General features: G+C 32.7%; 1 protein-coding gene across 1 annotated transcript in view; it reads right to left on the bottom strand.

Moving 5' to 3' along the window:
- LOC126825081 (DNA excision repair protein ERCC-6-like) overlaps window positions 1-17,118 on the bottom strand; it is a 34,682-nt gene that overhangs the window by 13,938 nt on the left and 3,626 nt on the right. The window contains exons 2-15 of the mRNA XM_050554535.2: window positions 16,750-16,917; window positions 15,794-15,993; window positions 14,556-14,755; window positions 13,945-14,070; window positions 11,843-12,008; window positions 10,665-10,790; window positions 8,150-8,242; window positions 7,409-7,575; window positions 6,906-7,011; window positions 4,458-4,576; window positions 3,911-4,124; window positions 3,159-3,272; window positions 2,702-2,750; window positions 2,313-2,502 (exon numbers count right to left, since the gene is read on the bottom strand). Of these exons, the coding sequence (XP_050410492.1) occupies window positions 2,313-2,502; window positions 2,702-2,750; window positions 3,159-3,272; window positions 3,911-4,124; window positions 4,458-4,576; window positions 6,906-7,011; window positions 7,409-7,575; window positions 8,150-8,242; window positions 10,665-10,790; window positions 11,843-12,008; window positions 13,945-14,070; window positions 14,556-14,755; window positions 15,794-15,993; window positions 16,750-16,822 (1,943 nt within the window). The 5' untranslated portion in view covers window positions 16,823-16,917. The remainder of the gene's footprint in view (window positions 1-2,312; window positions 2,503-2,701; window positions 2,751-3,158; window positions 3,273-3,910; window positions 4,125-4,457; window positions 4,577-6,905; window positions 7,012-7,408; window positions 7,576-8,149; window positions 8,243-10,664; window positions 10,791-11,842; window positions 12,009-13,944; window positions 14,071-14,555; window positions 14,756-15,793; window positions 15,994-16,749; window positions 16,918-17,118) is intronic.

A 17,118-nucleotide genomic window follows, 5' to 3' on the forward strand; every position in this document is an offset into this window, starting at 1 on the left:
AAGGGTTTTACTCAAGGTGTCAGGGAGGCTGTAAAAAGGCCAATTCTGGTGAAGCTTGGATCACTAAACAGGTGGACACTAGTCCTGTCAACACCATCTAGTATAGCACAGCAAGTGGAAACAGTTGGAAATGTACAGTTGACCTACCTGTGGAAATATTAAGGTATTAAGTTATTTTATAGATAAGTAACTAAGGAAACAATATCATGCTGTGAATTTTTATTGCTTTGGAATATGAATTGGAAATTGGTCAGTTGTTTGGGAATCAAAAAGGATCGTTTACAAGGACATTTATAATTGCTAAATTTAATGCTGGAATGAAATTGAGTGGGGATTTGACATCATTCTGCACCAATCTCATGCCAGTTCATTTAATTCTAGGATACCAACATGAGATACGATTTCTATAGTCATATATAAAGATGTGTATATTTATTGGACCGACATTGTGTTGGTATACGGTTTCTGAATTATCCTGCACCAACCTAATGCCAGTTCCAATAACTTATACCTTTTCGTCAATTATTAAACGATGCCAGATGATATGATTCAATTGTAAATTGGAATATAATTTCTGACTTTAACCAGTATCAAAAAATGATCTATGGACAAAAACCATAGCACTTTCTGATGCTGGGTCAAGTTAGACATCATGTATGCTTAAAATATTCAATCTTCTGGAAAAAACTTGGAATGCCATGCTGCTTGTATGAAAACATAATCTATTAGGCATTGCCAGTATCTACTGGATGCTAACTGTATGACATTTGTTAGCACTTGTCGATGCTGTGGCCTGGATAATAGAAACACATCATGGTCAACAAGATGGAAAGAATAAGAAACAATAATTATCTCTGGGACTGGGATCTACAATGTGAAATAGTAATATAATTATCACTAGCACTTGTAGATGCTGGTCCTAGAGATTAATCTAAAAGTTGAATTTAAATCTTAATTCATTGCCATCAATTAAACAATGGTGGTAAATATTCTTTAGATAGTAATTTGAAAATTGCAGTTCATAATAATGGCTGAAATCAATTCGTCACATTTAACATTGCCTTTGGCATTACTACTTTTTATTGTACTTGTTTGTAAAGTCTGGAATATTGTCCCTGGAATAATGTATTGTAAAAATAGAATTGACCAAATTAAAATGTAAATTTCTAATGCTGGTATTTATTTGTGCTGTAGTATATTGTATAACTAGCACTTATAGATGCTAGGCACTAGATATTACACTAATCTACTCTAGTAAATACTATGATGTCATTGATCTACCATGAGATAATAATGGTTTTACCAAAGGTCAAAACTTATATTTGTCTATTATGTAAATCATTGTCTATGTATTCTTATTGATAATATTAAATCACCTGGATTTTGATCACTGGTATCTGTTTGGGTGAAGGATTACATAAAACCTGCACCAAACATATGCCAGTTGACCAAGGTTTAAGAAGTAACCAATCTAATTTAGTCTCTTATAATATTTTAGTAAAAAAAATTTAATGGATTATAATCAATTTTAAATTGTGATGCCAAAATCTGACAGGTGTCAATCATCATTATGACAAGTGTGCCAATTATCATGAAGGCCTGATATATACCAGTGCATGTGTATATTGCCAACTAGCACTTGAATATGCCGGGCCTGCATTATAAATTTAACTTATAATATGTACAGATAAATGATCAATCAAGTTTTTGTCCTGTAGTTGTTTCCTAGTATTCATTGGTGCTAGTAATATATAACACTAGCACTTGTTAATGCCGGGGAGTAACTGTAGTAAAACAGCAGGGTAGTGAATTGGTATGGTTTATGTTATTATTGGTATTAATACTGATGATGTCTGTCTAACTGTTAATTTGTAGTATTTGTAATGTATCAGTCTTAACTAGAGCTTATGAATGCTAGGCATTATTATAGTAACTAAAAATCAAAATTTAACTGTTCATTCCTAGTATTTGTATTGTATTAGTGTAAATATATAACTAGCACTTACGAATGCTAGGCATGATTACAGTACATACACAACAAAATTTAGATTTTAGTTACTAGACACCCAAACGTTCAGTCCCAGTATTTATATTGTATTTGTGTAAATGTTAGGGATGATAACCAACAGCAAGGAGTCCAGACAGATTTTAACTGTCCATTCCTAGTATTTGTAATGTATTAGTGTAAATATATAACTAGCACTTACGAATGCTAGGCATGATAACAGTACATAAACAGCAACATTTTGGTTTTAGTTAATTAGGCCTTAGGACTGCAAATGGATATGACTATGTAAAACAAAACATTGTACCTGTAAGGGTTTTTAGAATTTCCTGTTGTTTGCCGGTTGATAGAATCTTTAAATATTTGTCGTCTGTAGATTTTTTCCTCCACTGTACCGCATGTTATCAGACGATATATAACAACATTTTTATCTTGTCCTATTCTAAACACTCGATCTACCGCTTGAGCATCTGTTGCTGGATTCCAACTTGGATCATCTAAAACAATTGACACATACATATAGAACAACAGAAAAACAGAACAATTTCTCCTCGTTAAATTTAATGAGCCTAATTAAACTTGATTTAAAGATTAGTAACACAAGAGCAGAAGGGGGTCAAGTGGCTTTTATAACTGATCCTAAGATTTGTAGCACCTTGTAAGATAACAAATTAAATGAAATCTGTAATAACTTACAGATAACAACTCTGTCTGCTGCTGTTAATGTTAATCCTACACCACCAACCTACAATATAATTGTTTCAATGGAATACAAGGGTGACAATTCTATGGAATATAATTACTGAGCGAACTAGGGTTTCTCGTCTTTATTCTACAGGTGTATATTTGCAATAATATATACATGATTACTGTTCAATATTCCAGAATAATCAGCAGATAAGATATTCAATCCCATACAACAAATGTATTCTTATTAAATAAGGTCAATTTTGGAATAATAAATCATATCAAGCCACATCACAATAACCTTTTTTTTTGTTCTTTGCCTTATAAAGCAAAGTGACATGAAATTCAGTTTTGACATTTCCAAGAGATTGGGTTAATTTTTAATGTCTCAGCTGGTTTCACAATTTTTTTTAGATTTCTACTTGATCTATGTGTGCATAAAATTCTAAGATAAAACAACAAGAACCTGTGTAGTAAGTAGAAATACTGTATATCTATCATCTGTTTGAAATTTCTGTATTCTCTGTTCTCTATCAGCTACATGTGTTACAGTTCCATCCAATCTCATAATCTTATGTCCCTACATTACAAAATTACTCATCAAATAAAATTACTGTTATATTAATTTGGATATTGAACAAAATTACCTGATATTAGGATATAGTGGCTATATCATCAAGTCAATCAGTAATGAAGTCTATAATTACATTATAGTATATATTATAGTGCCAGTATATATTAGGATATATGCCGGTTCTGGTCAGTGGCATTTCGTGATGAAATTCTAACTAAAAATTACGACATTTCCCTTGTCAGCCCACCAGGTACCAGGGGATTTCTTTCCTTTTTGAGTCATTATTCAAATCAAATATCTACTAAATTCTACTAAAATATCAGTTTAGATTTAGATAGAAAATATGGTGTTTGAAACAGTAGTGAAAACCTGGACAGCACACAAAATGTATTTAAATATTTGTGGTTCAAATGACCGACCGTTTTTCATTATAGATAATCGTGCTATATAGAGAACGCTAAAATCAAGAAACATAAGTTTGTTTTTCTTGGGTAAGGGAAACCAAATATCATCCCTGACAACATTATAGTCTAGTAGGCTTGTTACACATTTTATACTTTACATTAGTACATACCATGTTAATTCTATAATTATCTATAAATAATCCTTAGGTTCAACATAATATAAACCAGAAAATAACTTACTCTATTTGTAATAAGTTTTTGTATTATGTCTAACATTTTCCTTGACTGTGAAAATACCAAACACCGATGTCCTTCAGATTTGAGATTATCTAATAGTTCTATCAATACTATCAGTTTACCAGATTCCTGTATAAGTATATCATCAGCTACATATTGGATTTTTGTAGCTGCACTTTCTAAAGCTTCTGGAGCATCTAACATATCTTCATCTAATCTACAAACAAAGAAAAATAATACACGAATTAAAACATATAGATTACACATAGCTTCCATTAAACTAACTTGAAATTACTATTAAATTATGTTATATAACCTGACAAATGACTATTATTACATCACAACCTTTATCTATAAACAATGTCATTTCAACTTTATATAATAAAGTACATCCAATGTATACTGCATAGCAGTAGATATTAAGCTAGCAGAAACACTGAATCACAAGACCAGCTTTTACATGGTGAAGGTATTTTGACTGCGGGTGGACCTTGGGGTAATTTGGCATGAAAATTATCATTAATAGAAACAATACTTTTTAGAGTCTTACCCTTCATGACCATCTAAGCCCAACTGAGCACAAGCTCTAGTAGACAACAGACGTGGATGATCACAGATTTTCTTTAAAACAGTCAAAGCTACTAATGGAGATTTAGTTGTCATCAATAACTGAGGAAAAAAAAGGATTAAAATCATAACCATAATTGTAAGGAATATTTTCCATATACTACAGATGAACATGTAGAATTATTCCAGAAAAGTCCATTTTCAGGTGACATTTTAAAATTTCAAACATGCCAATCTATTTGAGGTTACACCCATTGAAACCCTAATTTCCACCTTAATTCTAATTGTCGATTCGACATCAATTCCACATCCATTTATACAATCTGAAAATGAATTTTAAAGTGCTTTTTTTCGTCTACTAATTTTGGCATAACTTAAATTTAATTTATATCTCTACCATTTACAGAATACTTGCTAAAAATAATGTTTGAACTATGGATCCGATCTTTTGATTGTCCCTGTGTAATTTTCTAGACTTAGAGTTGTGTTGCTCTAATTTCTGCATTCCCTTCCCTCCGTAATCAATATTAATAATTCACAACTCTTTGGTCATTAACTTTACGAGTAGAAAGTCTTACAGGCTCGCCTTCCACCTTCCGTTCCAACCAGTGATGGGAATTTACCCGTATATTCCGGACTTGTTCGAATCTTTTTTCGAAACGCCCAAAATTATTCGACCGGGAATATGCCCAATCGGACATCAAGACACGATGAATAATATTCAAATTCCAAAATTAATATAGTGTACTGAGTGTATAACTACCGTGCAACCCGATTATCGTTGATAATAGGCTGGATTGATTAGGTAATTAAGTGATCGACTATTTATCGTGTTTTATCGTTTTACACACCTACCTATTCTGCCTTGATTGGCTGAACTAATTCTTTATCAGACAATTCATCAAATCAATACTGAACAGAAGTCATTGCTTCTCCTTTGTCGGACGATATATAAATCCAATAAGAGTGATTAGAAACTTAATCTGATTAACCTGTGATTTCTCCATTGACCCACGTTTTAATCTCCTTTGTGTCGGACAATAACACGTAGAAATTAGTCATATATGTCACATATCCTGATAGTTTATAACACCTCAAATCAACATACATTGTATCCGATAACTTGTCTGTGATATATTTTCGGTGGAAGCCGAAGTTAAATAAAGATATTTCACACACATGGCGCTTATAGAGTTCAGTAATTAAAATGAAAGTACAAATCTCGTGAGACACGTGAAATTAAGAGATGTATACGTGCTGAATCCAATACGCCTGATGTTCGAGAAAAGATTCTATTTTTATAGCATATTATTGGATTTATGATCATATTTTGAAGGGGGTTTATGTCTTTAAATAAATAAACACGCTAAGAAATATTGACGAATATTTCGATTGGAATGACGTAAGTAGTTAATTGTTTTAGACGATAGCGCATGCTACAGTCGAATGCAATTATTTAGAAGTTGGTTACACTCGCGCATTAGGGCATCGTTAACTACGGTTTACGGCCAAATAAATTTTGGGATGTCATTTTTTTACCTTCCGTATATAAATCGAAATGGAGTATCAGACGAATGACCCGAAAAATACGGTAATTTTGGGGGAGTTTGAAACAGATCGGCAGCAGTCGGCACGCTGCCAATTCTATAGTATTACGATGTCATGTAATTTTGTAGGAATATTATTGACATAAATTTGAATACCGTTCAGGTTTTAAACATGAAATATAACGAGGTGCACCTATTTTTTTTTTACATATGAATTTGAATATATTTTGTTGACACATGATTCTTAATTGTGTTTTGAAAACGTCTGCTTAAATTACGGTAAGAGTTATGCCCCATTATTTTCAGGAAAAATGTCTGACATGAAATTTTTTGAAATCCCATCACTGGTTCCAACCATTCACACTTCCATACATTTTAAAGTCCTTTGCTGTCGACGTCTCGATCCACGATCTTAGCCATTGTGCGAAAGAACTGGAGACGATTACATACCATCATCGATATGGTACCATAGAGAAACTCTATGTTACGTACACAGTGACAGGCGATCTCGTTTAATCCTGCGTCAATCTACGATATTGTTAATGTATATATCGTCGACATGCGGTTAGCAGATTTTAAAGTAATGGAGAGATATTTTGGAATAAATGAGTAATAAATTCGTCAGGAAAAAATTAATGATATATTTATGATATTACACTTTTGAAACAATAGCTTGAACTAAAGCAGAACAATATCAGTAACAAGAGTGTTATCAAAAATCAGAACTGACCACAAAAAATCAGAACCGGACAGGCAAAATGCAGAAATCTACTTTAAAGCGGGAAAAAATCATGTCTGGTAACAAGTGTTTCAAAAAGTAAGCACACTGTTTTGTGCTCGACAGCCATCACAAAATGCAGATCATATAGTAAATTTAAAAATACCTCTTTTACATCATCTAACTCTAAGAAATCTTCATAGATTTTTTGCTGTGTTTGTGTAAGAAATAACCATATGACCAGTTCATTTTTACGAGTTAGTGTAGGCATACTGAAAATAACAAGTACTGGTACTATATGCATAGACAGTTAAATAAATTCCAAATTGCTGGAAGATAGATTGTTACTGATTTTACTATTCAAACAGTCAAAGTCATTTGAACCATATTCAAATATTGATTCAATTTAACTGATGACTATTTGGGTCATATTTTTTCTATATTTTGAATGTCTGTTAATTAGATTAACTCAATAATTCACAATACACTATTAGAGACAAAAAATGATCAAATTCTATTAAATCAAAATTGACATTAAACATTCAATAGCTAAAAATGAGTTGCAATAGCCTTGAAGAAGTACTTGAACAACTTTCAAAGGGTAAAGTATGTTCTACTTTTGCTCCGACAGAAAATCAATGTTCATTAACAGTAATCAAGATAAAATACCTTGCACAATCTTTAGTCCCTTCATCCATTTCACCGTGAACTAATTTTTTCCTTGTTACTTCCGCTTTTGTTCTCCGTAAAAAGTATGGGGAAATAATTTTCTTTAGAGCTTCAGACATTTCCGATCCCAAACGTTTCTCATAAACTGTGGCATCTTTTTCTCTTGACTGAAAAAAATACACACATATAGAATAATCTCAACACTCCATACAAGTTAAATTAGTGTTATTTATAATATATACACTGAATCAATGTATACACCTACATTGTGTCTTATTTTTTTTACCAGATTGTGTCCACTCAACAAATTATGATAACAATTTTATTTCAATAATTCTTAATAGGTGTCTTTTGTTGTGGGAGGAAACGTAAGACAATTGGTTGTAGTGTATATGACAGTCAAACAGGTCCACTGGCACTGATTGTCTCAAATTAATTAACTCTTGATTCTGATTAAATTAAATTTCAAAACAGTCTGTAATTAATTTGTAAATAAATGAAAAAGTTTAAAGTATCATTGGAGCAAAAATAAAATAGGTATAATAAAACTTGAGCAAACAGAGTGATATGTAAGACAACTCCCAAAGATGTGACCAAATGAATTCGGATCAACCCCTATTGTTCTATGAAATCATGTTTCATTGAAAATGTCATCATTGTTGATGAGTCTGCAAATACATTGGAAATACAATCACATTTATTTTGCATTCTGTGAAAAAATTAATCATTCCTAATATTTACCCTTGTAATAGGTGTATCAAATTCCATTTTAAAAGTTCTAGCAGTTCCCAGTAAAGTACCATGATGGGCAAAGTCAAACAGTGACCACAGTTCCTGAAATAAATAATACAAAATTCAAATTCTTTTGTCAAATTCTAGCTTTTTTTTCCCATTTTTTAAGAAACACACAAAATCATTATAAATTTTGTATTTATTTAACTCCTTATAAGAAAAACAGAAAATAAGTAAGAATTTGAAATAACGGACAAATAATTCTATCCACATTGAACATGTATTATGCAAGAGCTAAATCTGCCTATCACATGCCTTTCTTTTGGCCTGAAATGTTATCTAAATTGTTAATTAGACATTAATTAACTTATCCAGACCATGTTATCCTGTGATATTTAGTACATTTGAATACATTTTGTGATGGATAATTTAATGTAAAGATGGGTTGTCAGGCAACGAAACATACGCCCACAGCAGCTAAGTTGTCCGGGCAGTCAACAAGTGTTTTGTCAGTAATGAGATCATTTACAACACAGGAAAATCTGATTACGACTAATAACCTATGAAGTAATTATAAAAAAGCTTTAAAATTTGTTTCTATTGTTTGTCTCATGACCTTTAACAATTTATATTAACTTCAGCCTCTAGAGTGAATGAATGAAGGAAATGGAGTTTTAGCCTCTAGAGTGAATGAATGAAGGAAATGGGGTTTTAGCCTCTAGAGTGTCCTCAAGATTTTTCAAAGTGATCAAAGGTCTTAACTCTGGCAGAAATTATCAGAAATTGTTGAAAATGAATAGGATTCTTTGTTTCATGACCTTAAACACTGTGTATAAGTTTAAAATATATCAGATATTAACCTCAGCCTCAAGAGCTTCTACAAGATTTTTCACCGACAGGAATTATGAAGAATAGTTGAAAATCAATAGGCTTCTTCTTCTCATGACCTTAAACAGTTCGTATAAATTTAAAGTCAATCGGATATTAACTTTAGCCTCTAGAGTGTCCACAACATATTTCAAAGTGAATAAATTTAAAGTCAATTGGATATTAACTTTAGCCTCTAGAGCGTCTAGAAGATATTTCGAAGAGTTCAAGGGATATAACTCTGGCAGTAACTATTGCTGAAAATCAATAGGCTTCTTCGTCTCATGACCATAAACAGTGTGTATAAATTAAAGGTCAATCGGATATTAACTTTAGCCGCTTCAGTGTCCACAAGATATTTCAAAGTGATCAAGGGACATAAGTCTGGCAGTAATTATCGGAAATTGTTGAAAATCAATGACCTAAAATCAAAGCGGGTCATGACCTAAAACACTGTGTATAAATTAAAAGTCAATCGGATATTGCCTTTAGCCTCTAGAGGGTCAACAAGATATTTCAAAGAGATAAAGGGCCATAACTCTCGCAGTAACTATCGAAAATCGCTGAAGATCAATAGGCTTCTTTGTTTCTCCTGGACCTAAACACTGTGTATAAATGGATATAAATTTTAGCCTCTAGAGTGTTCACAAGCAATTGTGGACACCGGACGGACACATTTAAATGTGGGCATATAAAAGTGACTAGTCGAGACATGGTTTATTATCACACTAAAGTTAGTAATGATGTTTGAGGCTAGTCTAAAATTGAATTGCTAATATCTTGGTTCAGAGTGATGCAATTTGACTGAAATTTTCAGCATATTTTGTTTCCATTATCTTTTTTTAGCTATTATAGCGAGAATTGTCAGCTCTTTATCTAATCTTACCTAATGCCCCTTTAACTCCTGGGAAAATGTTTTCGAATTTTCCGCTTTATATTTTGGCAACCATGACACGGTTTCGATACAATACTCATTGTTAAAGCACAGGAAAAATAAGGCATTTTGATCGTAAAAAACGACAGACGGACAGCAAAATTGCCGCATATTTGCGAAAAAATAAATTAACATTTGATTATCCAGTGCCATTCTTGATTGTCAAGTGTTTCCCATGGTTACGCACTTAACCCCTTAACTGTGTAATTAATTTGACGTTAACTACCCCCTATTGCGTAATTAATATGACGAAAAACGTCATATTTGGGCCTATTTTTTCCTGAATACAAATTTGAGTGGTCTTAAACCAAAATAAAACTAACAGTAAATAGAGTTGTCTCCCTTAATTAGATTCATTGACCAGGCGTAATAAAACGTCTTTTCTGCGGGGTAAGATTGTGTTCTAAGAATAGGTTGGGGAAAATACCTTCAGGGCGTTATATTACGTCCTACACACGGTGAGTGGCAGTCGTCCAGGACGTTATATAACGTCCTACGCAGTTAAGGGGTTAATAGACGAGTCTAGTGTTCATTTCTTGTTATGAAGAAACGATCAGTAAAGTTATTTCCCTTGATCGCAGGAAATATGAATGAGCAGAAATTATTGACTTTGTTTTTATTTTTTTTAAAAAACATGTGATGTGGTCCATCTATTATGATGCGGCCATATCTGAGAACCAGAATATTTTTTTCTTTGTGTGGCCTAATTATGCAACTGCCTACCTTGAGATTATTTTGTATTGGAGTTCCCGTTAATATCAATCTGTTTTTAGCAGGTATGTTATGCACACCTTTCGTTGTTTTAGTTGGGTTTTTAATTTTATGTCCTTCGTCCAATATCATATAATCCTGAAAAAGAAATGTGAAAATAAATAAAGCAGACAAGCTGGAATTTGAAAACTAATTTATTTGCCCTACCTTTGCATTCAGATGACAAAGTTTTAAGGTACCGTAGCTTAATGAACAGAGGTTCTTTGAGAGAAAAAAAAAAAAAAAAAAAAATACAGAAACCATGTCCAAATAATTCATCTAGTAAATCAAAATTGTAGTTTGAGTTAAAAATCTGGGTTGTTTTCATGGCCCCCAGTCATGAGATATTACTCCTGTAAAAGTACTGATGGATGCTGTGCATTAGACAGACTTATCTTAATTTTTTAAATAGCTATAAATTAAAAGCAGATTGTCTGCGATATCACCTCGGTGGAAGCGGACGTAAAACACAACTAACAAGTAGTAGTAGGTAATACCAGCTTGTCATTTCTCTTTGGCCATGTCTTATATTCAGTTTATTCCTTAGTTTTTGGGATATCACCATATGAAGATACATTGAGCCATGTTAATAAAATAAACAAACAAGAAGCCATCCACATGATTAAAACAGAATTCTGACAATTACTTAGTAGCTTTCAAACTCTCACGTTCAACAGATTCCCAATATATTAATATGGTAGAAGGTAAATGGTATTATTTTGATTCATTATAAATTTGATACTGTGGAGACATGTTTTTATCTATTGTCTCAAGCTCCTATATCAATTACAATTCTGTTGTTGTGTCATCCATATTTTGATATCCTGGCAGAGATAACTAATCATCAATTTCATCTTGACATAACTATGTCCTGACACCTAAAACCTCTAAATAGTGCTGATTACTGAATGAATGAAATGGGGAATTAAAGTCCTACTTTTTTGCACCAACCAGACAAATGAACGAAATTTCTCGAGCACTGGGATTAAACCTGGGACCAACAGGTTTGTGAGCTAGCGCCTACCTCACTGAGCCGCCACGGCTCACTATCTGGATGATAGCACATTGACTGTTATTTGACATCATAGACATGAAAAATTGATACAGCATTGAATGAAAGATACCTATCATGTGCATTAGTTACTACATACCCAGACAAATTCTCTTCCATCCTTTTGACCAAGTTGTTCCCAGCTTGTAACAACCATACCATAAGTTGTTATACATACGCCCCCTCTTCTCTGTACTTTAGTTAAAGATCTCTCTCTTTCTCTTTTACTAGAACCATGATAGGCCGTTACATTAATACCAGGAGCCCTGGAAAAAAAATTAAACATTTTTAGTAAGATATTTGAGTGAACACTATAGCATTTTAGATGCAGCACTAATATAATAAAAGACAGTTTCATATTCAAAAACAGTTGACTGGAATAAGTAATGTACCGAGATGGATTTACTTGTCATTTCATTGAACTCTTCGAGTGTCTAGGTAATGTGTAGTCTAACACTATAAATATTGCTTTATCTTAAATAAAGGAAAATTGTTGTGTTCTAGCAATACATGAATCACCCATTCCAAAAAAAGGGCGTGTCGCTGTTGCATTGTGGGAGATCGGTGAGCAAAGTCATTCGTAGGCCGCCATTACTTTGCATTGAATTTCTCTGACCAAATTTCGAAAAACGCTGATTTTACGTTAATTTTAGTGATGGGGAATATTTCATATGATGTGATAGAGACACAGATGGTTGATGCACGTAAAGAATACCTCAGAAAGCACATCTGAAGTATACAGATCGCAAAAAGGTAAAATTAAAACTTCAAAACAAACAGCTGTCAAAACTTAACCATACAACAAGACTAATAATAGTAATTAATTTTAAAATATATAAATGAATAATATTGAACGTAATAAACATGTTTTTTATTAAGCATTGTTAATGTACCCTGTGCTATTTATTTCTATGCAACACTATACACTCACAGTTTGAGTATTGACCTGCTAAAAGTGACAGCGATCAGCTGATTGATAGGAAGGTTAAGTTGGCGTTTTTCGAAATTTGGTCAGAGAAATTCAATGCAAAGTAATGGCGGCCTACTAGTGACTTTGCTCACCGATCTCCCACAATGCAACATCGACACGCCCTTTTTTTGGAATGGGTGATTCATGTATAGACATGTTAAACAACCAAGTAGACCCAACACAAAGTTTCATGAATAATTAAACAGGAAAGGTATGTTTCCCTCTCAGATGAATTTTGCCACGCTTAATATTCAAAATGTATTGCACTTGACACAAATTTAATAATTTTTCTTTATTATGAAAAAAAGATTAATGTGCAAACAGATTTAATTAAGATAAAACAAAATTTATAGTGTAAGACTACACAGTACCTAGATACTAGAAGGGTGTAACAAATTTTTTCTATACATTCTAATCAATCTCAGTACATGGCCTATGTCATATGACATTTTTATTACACATAAGGCCAAAACAAATAAAAGGGTTGTATCTTGTAAGATGGAAAATAGGGTAGGATCGGTAGGTAGGGTTGTTCAATTTCATGTTAGCCAGTTAGGTTGAGTCGGCCTCGTGAAACAACAAGCACAAATAGATTGGTGGATGGAGTTCTTGGATAATTGTTTAAAATGTATCAGAGGCTAGATTATGATTTAAATATTCTCTTTGGGGGCAAATGAACTTTTTAATCATTCTATGCTTAAAAAAAAATAGCGTAGCGAGACCATTTTGTTCAAGGGAAAGAACTCTTGATGAAGACTTTAAAAAATCATATCGTGCCAAGAAAGAGGCTCGTAATAAATTTACTTGTCTTGTTTTTGTCCAATTGCAAGCCGTTAATTATTAGAACTAAAGTTGTGAGGAATATAGCTTTTCAGAATGTGCAGTGGTAAATCTATATGAAACCTGTAATCTCAATTTTCACGTTAGTTAGCAATCTCGCGTCAACAGTATGCCAGTTTTTAATAATCATTCGCTGTACCCACCTATTCTGATCGGTAAATGCAGATTCAAAGAATGATGATGTTTATATTCATTCATAACAAAAAATAATATAGGCATTTTCACAAATCTGGTAGGCTTAGAGTATTCTGAACGGTCAGTCAGTGAACAAAAGTTTTTTATTTCTCTTGAAACTAAGAGTCAGCAGGTTTTGTAATGGGTCAGTCGGGTTACCGGAAACAGAACATTCTTCTTTTATGGCCAAACACAAATACTATAGGGCAAATACTTACCATTTATTGAATTCATTTTCCCAATTAACTACCAAGGCAACTGGCATCACTATAAGAATGTGATTTACACGTTCCATATCAAACATTCCAGAGAGAAATGCTATTACTTGAATGGTTTTACCTAATCTAAAATTAAACAAAAATTTAAATGATTAAATATTTTCCGTCAGTGCTGGATTATGATGAAGTAAAATCATTTGGAATAATTTAAACATTTTATGACGAACAAAGGTAAAGTTTGATCTACTGTATTTCAGTTTTGAAGATAACCCACTGTTCAAAGTAAGTTACATCACTCGATCATTTCAACACAACTGGTCTACTTAAAATCTGATAATGTTAACAAATGAAGGTAATCACTGGATATCAAAGACTTTAAAACAGAGCTAATCTTAACTTAACTTTTTTTGCAAATAGCTTGTGGGTTTTTTTTAATCAGGATATTGACATACTCAATATCTGTGCAATATTTTTGCATATCTGAAAATTTTGAAGGATTCTGATGTTTAGTTCTGCGACTATCTTTGTGTGAATCAGATTCTGATTTTCTTATTAGCTCTGAATAGAGTTTTCAATGTAAGAAATAATATATAAATATATTCTAATCTTACCCCATATCATCTCCTAATATTCCCCCTTTTTTCCTTTTATGTAATGTCCACATCCATAGTATACCTTCCTTCTGATGAGTATATAGCCTATTATATAAATCTTTATATAGATAGAAACCATTACCAACTTGTAATAATCCAGATACCTCCTCCTCTTCTTCCTCTTCTCCTGAATCTTCTCCATATTCTTTTAAATAAGCCTACAAAATAACACATTTTTAAGCAATCGCAAACCTAATCACAATGAACAAGATTTCGCTTTATAAAGGTGCAAAACATAGGACAAATATAATGAAACTGTTCCTCCAAATACTAGGGTAAACTCCCAAAACTGAACACTTGAAAAAGCCAATTTCTTTGGTTTTAACTGGTGTAACTAGCTGGCGAGCACATTGTGATTGTTAGTGAAAGATTACAATACTAATAACTACAGTACAGTAAATGTTGAGCACTGATAATACAACGGATCTCTTATGCACAAACCAATATGTACAAAGGTGACAATTGGTTTTTCATCAACAACCTATCAATCTTATCAACTAAGCACCACATTACCACCAACAAGTTGGAACCATGCCTGAAAAAATACCTGTAGATTCTTCTAGGCCCATGTATGGAATGGAACTGCAGTTATAATTACTCATAAATAGATCTTCAATTTATAAATACTTTAGCAAATATTCAATCTGATTAAAATACAGATCTATATTGCATTTTTTTTTTTTTTATACTTTCGATGGCCTCTACTTCATGAAGATCTCACTGATTGTAGTGGAAGGTTGCGTCAGTGGACATACAAGCAGCTTTTGACCCTATGACGTCAGACATGCGATTAACCAATCTGCACTAATGTTTCTAGTAGGTTTCGTTTTTTTATACTTCTGATGGCCTGTACTACATGAAGATCTGACAGGTTGTAGTGGAAGGTCACATCAGAGGACATACGAGCAGCTTTTGACGTCAGACATGTGATTAACCAGTCAGTGCTGATATTTCTATTAGGTTACCTACAATTCCGTGCACCTCACGCCAAAGACTCACTGTAACAGACTGTTTCATTAGCTAATCCCTTGCATCATCCAGAACGTGGGTTATATAACAACTCTTCCAAATGCCAGTGTAGTAAAGACAAAATTTTAAACTATAAAAAACGCAACGAAATAGGATCTGTGTTTTAATCAGATTGGAAAATATTATGATCATCGTGTATTCAGTGGAAATGGTATGTTTGTATGTACCTCCATCTTAGCAATTTTTTTAGCTAATTTTTCTGAATAACAGATTTTCAAGGCTTCCTTATTCATTTCCATGGCATTGCGTACTTGTCCTTCTCCAGTGTATTTTTTAGCTTTAGTGATGAGTTTGTTGTATTTTTCCTGGCTGTCTTTATCAGGTAGAGATTCTTTTCCCTCGAGCACTTTTGTTGTATTTGTTAAATCTGAAAAAGCCAGATAAGCCCTCTTTTTTTATGAAAATTATGTGTCATGACAATTGGAATTACAATGTATTATAGTCTAGTTAACATGTGATTTTTCGTACAATCAGGGCCATAATTCAGGAAGTTACAATCTAATAGCGCAAATATCGAAAGGAATTTAAAAGATCTTTGGGCTATAAACATGCATTTCAAGTTTCATCAAAATCAGATGAAAATTGTGACCTCTATAGAGTGTCCACAAGCTAAAAACGTGACTTTTTGTACAATTAGGGGCCATAATCCATGAAGTTATGGTCTGATACATTGAAAGGAACCAAGATCTTTGGGAGATAGACCTATATTTCAAGTTCCGTCAAAATCGGATAAAAATTCTGACTTGTAATTGTGCACAAGCAAATTGTGGACGGATGGATGTCCATCCGCACGAAGGCATAATACGTCTACATGAAAATGTGGGCGTATAAAAATCTAACCCACCCAAAAGTTAAACATTTCCTCTATGCACAGACTTTATTGGTTAATGTTTTAAAATTCTATGCTATGTGTGTATTACCGTACAGCTTCACAATAAAATAAATGCCATAAAATATACACACTATAAAGTATAATACAATTTTGTTGATTTAGACAATAATCTGAATTGCAATATGACATTTTTTTTATTCATATGGAATGAACATTTTTATGAGAAATACGGTGTCCATTATCAATCTTTCTTTCAAAATGAAAATTAATAGGCATATGAACTACACATACCAGACAGCGGTGTTTTCTCTTCAAGACTGATATGTGCTAATTTCACACTGGTATTTAAAATATTTTCATCCATTTTGAAAGCCCAGTTTTCCTTTTCAAGTCCAAATACAATGCTAGTAATTTCTCTTTTTATGCAGATCTTGATTCTTCTGTTTTTATGTTGCAATCCTGTAAATATAACAATCAGATATTTACATTACATTCTTAATTTAGTAAACAAATTAAATCTACAGAATGAGGTCTGAAAACAACATTATTGCAATATTGCAATGTTACATATTTCTAGGGGAGAGAAAGAGAAATGAGGTTTAACAACCACTGGACATAATCTTGGTCATATCGGGACTAAAATAAGGTAAAATTTTATTT

Source organism: Patella vulgata, chromosome 6 (assembly GCF_932274485.2).
Source record: "Patella vulgata chromosome 6, xgPatVulg1.2, whole genome shotgun sequence".
In the NCBI taxonomy this organism is placed as follows: domain Eukaryota; kingdom Metazoa; phylum Mollusca; class Gastropoda; family Patellidae; genus Patella; species Patella vulgata.